This window comes from Scyliorhinus canicula, chromosome 4 (genome assembly GCF_902713615.1).
Source record: "Scyliorhinus canicula chromosome 4, sScyCan1.1, whole genome shotgun sequence".
Taxonomy (NCBI): Eukaryota; Metazoa; Chordata; class Chondrichthyes; order Carcharhiniformes; family Scyliorhinidae; genus Scyliorhinus; species Scyliorhinus canicula.
Genome location: NC_052149.1, coordinates 129,613,188 through 129,625,324, shown reverse-complemented (window position 1 = coordinate 129,625,324; position 12,137 = coordinate 129,613,188). Strand labels below are relative to the sequence as shown.

The following is a 12,137-nucleotide window of genomic DNA, read 5'->3' as shown; positions in this document are numbered from 1 at the left end:
ACAGCTCCAGGGTCCCAGGTTCGATTCCCGGCTGGGTCACTGTCTGTGTGGAGTCTGCACGTCCTCCCCGTGTGTACGTGGGTTTCCTCCGGGTGCTCCGGTTTCCTCCCACAGTCCAAAGATGTGCGGGTTAGGTGGATTGGCCATGCTAAATTGCCCGTAGTGTCCTAATAGTAAGGTTAAGGGGGGGAGTTGTTGGGTTACGGGTATAGGGTGGATACGTCGGTTTGAGTAGGGTGATCATTGCTCGGCACAACATCGAGGGCCGAAGGGCCTGTTCTGTGCTGTACTGTTCTATGTTCTATGTTCTACATTGTGACTTTCTCTGGTATTACAGCCTGTAATGCAATGTAACTGTCTCTCATATATGAGCCTTTAATTCAGTGTGACTGTTTTGTACCATGGCCTGTAATGCAATGTGACTGCCTCTGGTAAAATAAACTGTAATGCTGTGTGACTGTGTTCGGTATCTGAGCCTGTAATGCAGTGTGTCTGTGTTTCATATCAGAACCTGTAATGCAGTGTGATTGTCTCTAGTATCAGTGCCTGTAATGCATTGTGGCTCTCACTGCTTCAAGAGCCTGTAATGCAGTGTCTGTAATGCAATGTAACTGTGTTTTGTATCTGAGCCTGTAATGCAGTGCGACTTTCTCTGGTATAAGAACCTGTAATGAAGTACGATTGTGTTTAGTATCTGAGTCTATAATGCAGTGCATTATGGCTGTCACTGCTATTAAAGCCTGTAATGCAATGCGACTGTGTTTGGAATCACCAGCCTGTAATGAGTGTGGCTCCCTCTGGTTTAAGCACCTATAATGCAGTGTAACTGTCTCTGGTATCAGAGCCTGTAATATAGTGTAACTGTCTCTGGTATCAGAGCTGTTAATGCAGTGCAACTGTCCCTGGTCTCTGAGCTTGTAATACAATGTGGTTGTGTTTTGGATCAGGGCCTGTAATGCAGTGTGACTCTGTCTCTGGTATAAGAGCCTGTAATGCAGAATGACTGTTTACTATCTGAGCCTGTAATGCAATTTGACAGTGCTTTGGATCAGGACCTGTAATGCATTGTGACTGTGTTTTGTATCAGAGCCTGCAATACAGTGTGATTATCTCTAGTATCAGTGCCTGTAATGTACTGTGACTGTCTCTGGTATCCGACCGGTTAATGCAGTGTAACTGTCCCTGGTATGTGAGCTTGTAATGCAATGTGGGTGTGTTTCAGATCAGGGACTGTAATGCAGTGTGACTGTGTTTAATATCTGAACCTGCAATGCAGTGTGACTGTCTTTGGTATCCGAGCCTGTAATGCAGAGCTACTGTGGTTGGTATCAGAGCCTATGGGCGGGATTCTCCGACCCCCCCCCCCACCGCTGGTTTCTCCGGCGCTGGTTTTTGGGCAGGGACAGGGATCACGCCGCATCGGTCGGGGGCTATTGCCAGTGGTCCCCCCTGGCAATTCTCCAGGCCCCGATGGGCTGAGCGGCCACCCGTTTTCGGCCAGTCCCACCATCATGAAATGGACATTGTTCATCTCGGCGGGACCTGGCTTGGAGGGCGGCTAGCAGAGTCCTTCGGGGGGCGAGGGGATGCGGCCCCGGGAGGGGCCCTCATGGTGGCCTGGCCCGCGATCGGGGCCCACCGATCTGCAGGCAAGCCTGCAGGTGGCGCCAACCCCTCCGGCACCGGCCTAGCCCCCGGAAGTGCAGAGAATTCCGCAACTTCCAGGCGGCCCGATGCCAGAGTGGTTCGCGCCCCTCTTGGAGCCGGCATCAGGCCATCCCGCCAAGTGCGGGAAAATCCAGCTCTGTAATGCAGTATGACTGCTTCTGATATAAGAGCCTGATATGCAGTGTGGCTCTGTCTTGTATAAGAGCTTGAATAGCAGTGCACCTGTGTTTTGTATCCGGGTTTGTAATGCTGTGTGACTGTCTCTAGTATCAGATCCTGTAGTGCAGTGTGACTGTGTCTGGTATCAGGGCCTGTAATGCAGTGACTTAGTTTTGTATCAGAGCCTGTAATCCAGTGTGGCATAGTATGATATCAGAGCTGTAATGAATTGTGACTGTATTTTGGATCAGAGTCTGTAATAGAACATAGAACATAGAACAGTACAGCACAGAACAGGCCCTTCGGCCCTCAATGTTGTGCCGAGCCATGATCACCCTACTCAAACCCACGTATCCACCCTATACCCGTAACCCAACAACCCCCCCCCCTTAACCTTACTTTAATTAGGACACTACGGGCAATTTAGCATGGCCGCACATCTTTGGACTGTGGGAGGAAACCGGAGCACCCGGAGGAAACCCACGCACACAGGGGGAGGATGTGCAGACTCCACACAGACAGTGACCCAGCCGGGAATCGAACCTGGGACCCTGGAGCTGTGAAGCATTTATGCTAACCACCATGCTACCCTGCTGCCCCTGATGCAGTGTGATTGTGTCTGGTATCAGCCTATAAGCAGTGTTACTATGCCTGATAGCAGGCTGGTATTGCAGTGTGACTGTGTTTGTTACCTGAGCCTGTAATGCAGTATAGCTGTGTTGGGTATCTGAGCCTGTAATGCAGTGTAACTGTCTCTGTTATCTGAACATGTCATGCACTGTAACTGTCTCAGGTATCAGGGGCCGGATTCTGCCGTAATCGGCAGGGCGGGAAACTCCGGTGGGAAGGAGTGCCCCCCGCCCCCGAGAACACCGGAGTCCTCCGCACCTTCAGGGGCAAGGCTGGCCCCGGAGTGGTTTGTGCCGCACCGGCCAGCGGGGAAGGGGCCTGGCACCACGCCAACCAGCGCTGAAGGGCCTCCACCAGCCGGTGCGAGTTGGCGAATGCGCGGAAGCCCCAGCGTTTGCTGGTGCCATCCCAGCACATGCGCAGAGGGCTATGTGTCCCCACTGGCAATGGCGGACCACTACAGCCGCCGGTGCGGAAGAATAGAGTGCCTCCACGGAACAGGTCTGCCTGCAGATCGGTGGGCCCCGATCGCAGGCCAGGCCACCGTGGGGGCACCTCCCGGGGCCAGATCGCCCCCCCCCCCCACCGAGAACCCCGGAGGCCGCCCGTGCCACCAGGTCCCGCCGGTAAGGACCTACTCCAATTTATGCCGGCAGGACCAGCAACAAAACAGGCGGCCACTCGGCCCATCCCTGACCGGCGCGGCGCTATTCCCGCCCCGCCAAATCCAGGTGCCGGAAAATTTGGTATCCGGCGGGGACGGGATTCACGCCGCCCCCCGGTGATTCTCCGACCCGGCGGGGTGGTTGGAGAATCACACCCCTGGTGTTTGTGTTTCATATAGGAGCCTGTAATACAGTGTGACTGTGTTTGGTATCAGAGCATGTAATGTACTGTAATTGTCTCTCATATATGAGTCTGCATTGCAGAGTGGCTATGTTTTTGTATCAGGGCCTATAATGCAGCCTGCCCGTGTCTAGTATCAGACTATGAAGTGCAGTGTAACTGTTTGGTATCAGGGCCTGTAATGTAGTGTAACTGTCTCTGGTAGCAGAGCCTGTAATGAAGTGTGACTGTGTCTAGTATCAGAGCCTGTTCTGCCATGTGACTGTGTCTGGTATCAGGGCTTGTACTGCAGTGTGACTGTATTTTGGATCGGGGTCTGTAAGGCAGTATGACTAAGTTTGGCATCAGAGTCTATAATTCAGTGTGACTATGTCTGTTATTAGCCTATAAGGCAGTGTGACTGTGTTTGGTATCTGAGCCTGGAATGCAGTGTCATTGTGGCTGGTATCAGAACTTGTAATGCATTGTGGCTCTCTCTGATATCAGAGTCTGTAATGCAGTGCGTTTGTCTGTGGTATCAGAGCCTGTAATGCAGTGTGACTATGTTTGATATCAGGGCCCTAAATACAGTGTGACTGTGTTTGGTATCTTAGCCTGTAATGCAGTGTGACTATCTCTGCCCAGAGTCACATTCAATATTTTGTGACTCTGCCTGGTATCTGATCCTTGCATACTTTGTGACTGTGGTTTGCATTACTCTCCTATAGTCATGCCTGTCTCTTGCTGGTGGCAGACTGGAATCAGAGTTTTAATTGATCAGACTCCCGTATTGCTCTGGAGATGACTAACTTAATATGAGACCACTGTAGCAATGTGTGATTATCCAAGTCCATTGTAGTTTGTGTCGCACAGTCCTTTCCTATATTGCAGTCCATATCCCAGTCTATATCTGTCTTTATTCCAACCTATTTCTCAGCCTGTATCCCAGTTGATATCACCAGTCTATATTCCAGCCATTATCCCAGAATCTTTGTCAGCCTGTCCCCGGTCAATATCCCAGTGCATCTCCCTGACTCAAATCTGGGCTTTATCCCAGTCTGTGACCGAAATTGAATCTGAACCTGTCTCCCAATTTGTAGCTCTATCTGTTCCCTTTGCCTTGCAGGTTATTATCGGCAGTATATTTGACGTGGTTTGGACAATGATTCGCCCGGAGACATCGTTTGGTATCAGCGTACTTCGAGCACTACGACTGCTCAGGATCTTTAAGGTCACAAAGTAAGTATGGATGGGAATGGTGACAGATCTCAGACCCACATGCATTGGTGTTGTTAGCTCCTTGTCCTCCTCACTGATTCTCCAGACCACTGGCATTATCTGTCCACTGCTTCCCACACACTAGAACCACCCCCTTTGTGCTTCCTCAGCCACTGGCGCTAACTCCACCAGCACACGGCACTGGCACCAGCTCCTCACTAAAGTGTATGACATTGTTGAGGCATGGTTGTCAGGTATTTTTATTCAAACAAAATTTTCAATGTTACAAAAACAACTCCAGCACAACACAACTCATTCCAACCCAATTTTATACCAAGACTAACCCCCCACCAGCCTAGCCACAGGTACCTCCCACCCCCACAAAGAAGACCTGAAGACTGATCATCTCTTTCCCCCCCACCCCCACTAATAGCTGAGCCAGCCTTGGGTGACCGTTTGTGTGGAGTTTGCATGTTCTCCCAGTGTCTGCGTGGGTTTCCTTCGGTGCTTCGGTTTCCTCCCCTCCTGCAGTCCAAATATGTGCAGGTTAGGTGGATGCTAAATTGCTCTTTAGTGTCCAATGCTTAGGTGAAGTCATGGGAATGAGGTGGCGGAGTGGGCCTAGGTGGGGTGCAGACTCGATAGGACGATTGGCCTACTTCTGCACTGCCCATCCACTCTATCCCTGCCCCTCAAACTCTTGTAGACCTCTTTCAGGTTACCCCTCAACCTCCATCTTTCAAATGAAAACAGTCCGAATCTATTCAGCCTCTCCACATAGCTAACTCCCTCCAGACCAGGCAACATCCTGGTAAACCTCCTCTGCACCCTCTCCAAAGACTCCACATCCTTCTGATAGTGTGGCAACCAGAATTGTGCGCAATATTCCAAGAGTAGCTGTACCAAGGTTCCATACAAATATAGCATGACTTGCCAGTTTTTATACTCCATTCCCTGTCCAATGAAGGCAAGCATCAATCTTTGATAAAGTCCCAAACATCCCCTCCCAGTATCTTTCCACCTTCTCACAGTCCCAGAGCATATGTGCGTGGTTTTCTGGTCCTTGCCCACACTTCTCACGCTCAGCTGCCACCTCCTGGTAGAACCCACTCATCCTCGCCCAAGTCATGTGCACCCTATGTACCACTTTAAACCGAATCAAACTCATCTACACACACAAGGAGGTTGAATTCACCCTCAGCATCGCCTCACTCCACACACCCCATCCTTATCCCCCCCCACCCCCCACCCCCAACTCCTCGTCCCATTTTCCTTAATCCTCACCACCTGCACTCTCCTCTGCTCCTCCAGGCACCATATATATCCCCAATGCTGCACTCTCTTTCCACATCATGGAGCAGCAATCACTCCAATAAGGTATATTCCGGCAGTTTGGGAGACCCTCTCCATCCTTCCGCGCAAAGTTCCTCACTTGCATATACCTGTATGTGCTTCCCTTTGGAAGCTCTACCCTCTCCCACAGCTCTTCCAGACTTGCAAACCTCTCCTCCAGGTACAGATCCCTTGCCCTCACCAACCCCACATCTCACCACCTCCTATACATTCCATCGGTCTCCCCCGGCTTAAACCCGCGGTTCCCACACAGCAGTGTTAGCACCCAGATCCCCTCCATCCTGAAGCGTCTCCTCAACTGGTTCCACACCCTAATCGTGGACTGTACAACTGGGCTCTCTGTATACCTCCTCAGTGCGAGCGGTATCATAGACGTTACAGTGCAGAAGGAGGCCATTAAGCCCATCGAGTCTGCAGCGGCTCTTGGAAAGAGCACCCTACCCAAGCCCACATCTCCACCCTATCTCCATAGCCCAGTAACCCGACTCAGCACTAAGGGCAATTTATGGACACTAAGGGCAATTTAGCATGGCCAATCCACCTAACCTGCACATCTTTGGACTGTGGGAGGAAACCGGAGCACCCGCAGGAAACCCATGCACACACGGGGAGAACGTGCAGACTCCGCACAGTGACCCAAGCTGGGAATCGAACTTGGGACCCTGGAGCTGTGAAGCAATTGTGCTAACCACTATGCTACCATGCCACCTTCACCATGGACCTCGGGCTGGACCTCCTACAGGACTCCTCCTCCATCCTGACCGATTCTGACCGCTCTCCTGCCAAGCACCACTTCACCTTCTCTGCATTTGCCGCCCAATAAGAGTGCAGCAATTCGGCAGCGTCAACCCCCCTTTCTGCCTCTGCCTCTGTAGCAGGGCCCTCTTCACCCGAGGTACCTTCCCCACCCATATAAACTTCAAAATTGTCACGTCCAGTTTCAGGTCAAAGGCCTTCGGGATGATAGATTGGGAGAGTTTGGAATACTAAATAGGATCCTTGGCAGAACATTCACTTTTACCACCTGGACCCTGCCTGCAAGTGTCAGGTGTAACATATCCCATCTCCTAAAATCCTCCCTTACCTCCTCCACTAACTTTTTTCGGTTCCATTTATGTATCGTCATTCACTCCCCGTCACATGGAGACCCAAATACCTAAACCTATCCGTCGCTACCGTAAATGGCAACACCCCCAAATTGGCTCCCCAACCCGTCTTATTCACTGGAACCACCACAATTTTTCCGACATTCAGCTTATAGCCCAAAAAGACCCCGAACCTCTCGAAATGCCCATAATTCTCCCTATACTCTCTAGTGGGTCTGATATGAACAGGAGCAGGTCGTCTGCATACGACACCCGGTGTTCCCTGCTCCCCCTTGTAATCCCCTGCCACTCAGCTGATCCCTAAGGGCCATCCCCAAGTGCTCTATTGCCAGCACGAATAACAGTGGCGACAGCAGACACGCCTGCCTAATTCCCCTATGCAACCCGAAGTTCCGTGAACTCATCTCATTTGCCTGTACACTCGCTACTGGGGCCATGTACAGCAGATGCATCCACACAACAAACTTCAGCCCAAACCCAAACCTTCCCAGAACTTCGAACAAGTACCTCTGCTCTATCCGGTCAAAAGCGTCCATAGAGACCACTACCTCCGGTACCCACCCCTGCGGGGACATGGTCACATTTAATAACCATCTAATGGTAACTGGAAAGTTGCCTACCTTTTGCGAAACCCGTTTGGTCCTCTGCAACCACCCCCGGAACGCATCCTTTCATCCTCTCCGCCAGCAACTTAGCCAATGCTTTCCAATCTGCATTTAACAATGATATGGGCCTATATGACCCCCGGGTTCTCCCGCGTGATCGACGCCTGGGTCAGCGTCTCCTGCAGCTACTCCATCTCTTGTGTCTCACTAAACATCCTCAATGAATGTGGTGCCAACTCCATCGCAAACTCCTTATAGAACTCCGCCATGTAATTGTCTGGTCCCTGGGCCTTACCCGACTTCACCCGTTTTATGCTATCCATCACTTCTCTCAACCCTCCAGCGCCTGTCTTCTCTCGTTGTCCAGCCGTGGAAATTCTAGCAGGGTGACCTCAAACATCAAAGTCTTTTAACATTGAATCACTAATCAGCACCCCCTACACATACCCAACTTTAATACCAAACATTACAGGAAGAAAAGAAAAAAAAAGAAACACACCCAAATCCCCTCCCCCAAACAGCTCTAACAATACAGTAAATAACCGCAAAGTTGCCCAAATACAACCTCCACCAACAAGCCCATAACCACAACAAGCCCTCCCCCACTTTACAACAATCCCACACAAAAATACAGATTTAGAAGAATGTAACAATAGATAAACAACAAAGCCCATAGTCCTCTAGCACTTCAGTAATCCCCACCAATTAATGTCTATTAACAAAGTCATTTGCATCCTCTGGCGTATCGAAATAATAGTCTCTCTCCTTGTAGGTGACCCACAGACGAGCCGGGTACACCATCCCAAATCGCACATTGCTCTTATGGAACGCAACCTTATTAAATGTCACACACCTTCTTTCCAGCTCTGCCCCAGCGTCCCAGTATATTCTGATGGCATGGCCCTCCCATCTGCAATCTTGATGGTCCTTCGCCCATCTCGGGGCCCGGTCCTTGTCTATATATCTATGGAACCTGGTCAAGATCGCCCATGGTTGGGCAGCACGGTGGCGCAGTGGGTTAAGCCCTGCTGCCTCACGGCACCGAGGTCCCAGGTTCGATCCCGGCTCTGGGTCACTGTCCGTGTGGAGTTTGCACATTCTCCCCGTGTTTGCGTGGGTTTCGCCCCCACAACCCAAAGATGTGCAGGATAGGTGGATTGGCCACGCTAAATTGCCCCTTAATTGGAAAAAATTAATTGGGTACTCTAAATTTATAGAAAAAAAAAGATCGCCCATGGTGGCTACCCCGATCTAGGTTTCTGCCTCAATGTTCGATGGGCCTGGTCCCACTCAGGATGAGTTGAAAAGATCCCCTCACCCACCAACTTTCGAAACATCTTAGAGATGTAATCCATGGTGTTTGTATCTTCCAGGCCATCCTGAAGCCCAACAATTCTTAAATTCTGCCGTGTGGAGTGATGCTTCAGATCATCAACCTTGGTCTTCCACCAGCAATGTCATCTCTGCATCCAAAGAGACAATCCGACCACTATAGTCAGTGAGCGTCTCCTCCACCTTCTTGATCGCCATCCCTTGTACCTTTATTTGCTGATCCATCCTGTCCAAGGACTCCCAAATAGGTTCCACAGCCCCACCAATTGTCTTCACCATATTCTCAGCGACCAACTGTCGCTGCTTCCTAAATTTGCTTGTTAAGTCCACCAACTTCTCGGTCGTCCACTGAAGGGTTATCGATACCACAGAGACCTCTGCAATTTTCTCCCCTTCTGGCGCTCGAGGACATTTTGAATCCAACGAAGATCCCTTGCCTAATTTGTATTGTATCCACCAGACATCACTCGCATGAGGAGATCTTATTCTATCATACTGCACCAATTTCTTCCCAAATATCACCCATTAACCGGGCGGAAAGGGCCAAAAAACCAAATCCCCAGGTGGGAGCCACCACGTGTGTAATGTTCACCTCCTAGCCACCACCAGAAGGTGTCACATAATGTTTCCAAGAAAGATCGGGAAAATGGCCAAATGAGAGAGAACTGGTTTTAATGATTAAGGATTAAATTACTTCAATGGTAAGTGAGGATATAATGAGTGGAGACTTCCTGGACATACTTAAGAAATTGAAAAGTATTTCTGTCAGTAGTGGGAGTTGTGTACAGGGCCTCTTGTAGCGGCTGTTATGTGGTAGATTTTCTACGTGTCGATATTAGACAAGCATGTAGTAAAAGCAGTGTGGGTTTAATGGGAAATTTTAACTTTCATATGAATTGGAATAAACAGACTAGATAATAAACAGAAAGGGAGTCAAAGAATAATTTAATGTGATGCAGAACCAGTTTATACCCCTAAGGACAAGAGCTCTACTTACCCTTAAAGACAGCCATGGAAAACTAAGGAGGTAAGAGACAACATAAAACTAAAAGAATCATCAGACAAAATTACAAAAACAAAGCACAGACCCCAGTGAATGAGAAAGATATAAAAAACAATAATGGGTAACTAAACAGATATTAAAAGATATAAAAAGAGAGTATGAGTTAAAACTGGCAAAAAAATTAAAATGAACACAAAAACCATCCCCGATTATATTCGGAAAAGTGGGTGGTCAGGAGCAATGTTGGTTAGTTAAAAACTGCTCATGGTGATATTGTGAATGAAAAAATGGTGAATATGTTGAATATTTATTTACTCTGTATCAGTATTTAACACAATTAACGAGAATAAATTTACAGTGATGGAGAAAACAATGGCCCTAAAGAATGGCAAATCCCCAGGATTAGACGGTTTCCATTATTGGATTTTAAAGGAAACAGGTGGGAACATTGTAAACATCTGAACTATAATCTACCAAGGTCCAGAAGGTTTGAAATTTGGAAAAATTCTACAAGTCTCTATTATATTTAAGAAAATGAGAGGGGGAAATTAAGGGATTATGGACCAGTTAGTGCAACATCTGTTGTGGGTAAATTACTTGAGTTTATAATTCAGAGTAAGGTGACCAAACACATTGAAAATTATAAGCTGGAGAGAGCCAGCGTGAATCTGTAACGGGTAGGTAAAACATAACAAACCTGATTAAACTTTTTTAAGAGATGGCTAAAGTAATGGACAGTGAAATATTTGTGGATGTTACGTCGATAGATTTTTAGAAGGCATTTGCTGAAGACATAAGAAACTTGGGTAGAGTTAAAGCTGATGGATTTAAGGGAAATTATTGATCAGCAGCAGGAGACAGAGAGAAGGGAGAATGCCAACTCTAATTGGCTGGATGTGACTAGTGGTGTCCAAGAAGGGGCCTCAGCTATTCACTGTATTTTTGATGACTTAAATGAGGTGTTTACAGTCCCAGACCAGACCCCAACAGTGGCTAGGATATGGGACCAAAACTCCAATATTTGAGTTTATTTTAAGACTGTTACAATTTGCTCCAGGAGTGATTGCATGAAAAAAAGTACACCTTTGGTATTTCTAAAACAAAAGCTTTAACAAAAGCTTTAGCAAAAACAAAAACAAAAGGGGCAGCACGGTAGCATGGTGGTTAGCATCAATGCTTCACAGCTCCAGGGTCCCAGGTTCGATTCCCTGCTGGGTCACTGTCTGTGCGGAGTCTGCACGTCCTCCCCGTGTGTGCGTGGGTTTTCACCGGGTGCTCCGGTTTCCTCCCACAGTCCAAAGATGTGCGGGTTAGGTGGATTGGCCAGGCTAAATTGCCCTTAGTGTCCTAAAAAATAAGGTTAATGGGGGTTGTTGGGTTACTGGTATAGGGTGGATACGTGGGCTTGAGTAGGGTGATCATTGCTCGGCACAACATCGAGGGCCGAAGGGCCTGTTCTGTGCTGTACTGTTCTAATTCTAATTAGGAATACAATATTAAACTTTTAACTTCACACCCAAAAAAACAGCTTCCAATTACCACTTAACACAACTATAATTTTTCCCATTAAACAACAAGAAAAGAAACATACAGTTCTTAATCCACCTTAAAATTAGCAGGGTATAAAGTAATACTCGGCTTATAGAACATATTCTGGATCTTATTAGAACCCCTTCAGTCCCTAGCTGACTGTCTTCAAATATCTTCTTCAATTCGGTTGTTTCAGCCTCTTCCTTGTCTTCAAACAAGAATGCTCCACTTTTAAAGTATTATTACTATTTTTTTCCTTATCTTACCGGGAAAGAAAACTGCCTTTATTTGTGGTCTAAAAACACAAGGGTTGCCAGATCAGACTTCGCTTCCAAAAGACTTTTCTCCAGAACCCTATCTCTCTCCACAGCTTTCTCCAAAACTGCCTTGCTCCTCAGCTTCTCAAAATGTGTCTCTGCATTCCTTGGCTCCATCCAGTAATGACCATATCTCCCACCCCCAAGCAAAAAAATAAATTATCCCTGTAAGCTGCAAAAGCACAGTAAGTCCGCAGGGACCTCCCTAGGCAAACCACTATGCATTAACCCAGACAAATAAACACATTCCTTGGTCAATTTCTCCTGCTTTTCCTAAAAACAAAACAAAATCCTTTTTAAAACCATGACCATTGCACACATTCTAACCCCAGGCTTTCAACCCTTACATTGTCCCAATATTTAGAAGCCAATATTCCTAAAATGTTCCAAT

General features: G+C 48.0%; 1 protein-coding gene across 1 annotated transcript in view; it reads left to right on the top strand.

Annotated features, from left to right (window-relative positions):
* Positions 1–12,137, top strand: part of LOC119964246 (probable voltage-dependent R-type calcium channel subunit alpha-1E) — a 1,062,240-nt gene that overhangs the window by 679,511 nt on the left and 370,592 nt on the right. Inside the window, exon 14 of the mRNA XM_038793526.1 lies at positions 4,409–4,521. Coding sequence (XP_038649454.1) covers positions 4,409–4,521 — 113 coding nt within the window. The remainder of the gene's footprint in view (positions 1–4,408; positions 4,522–12,137) is intronic.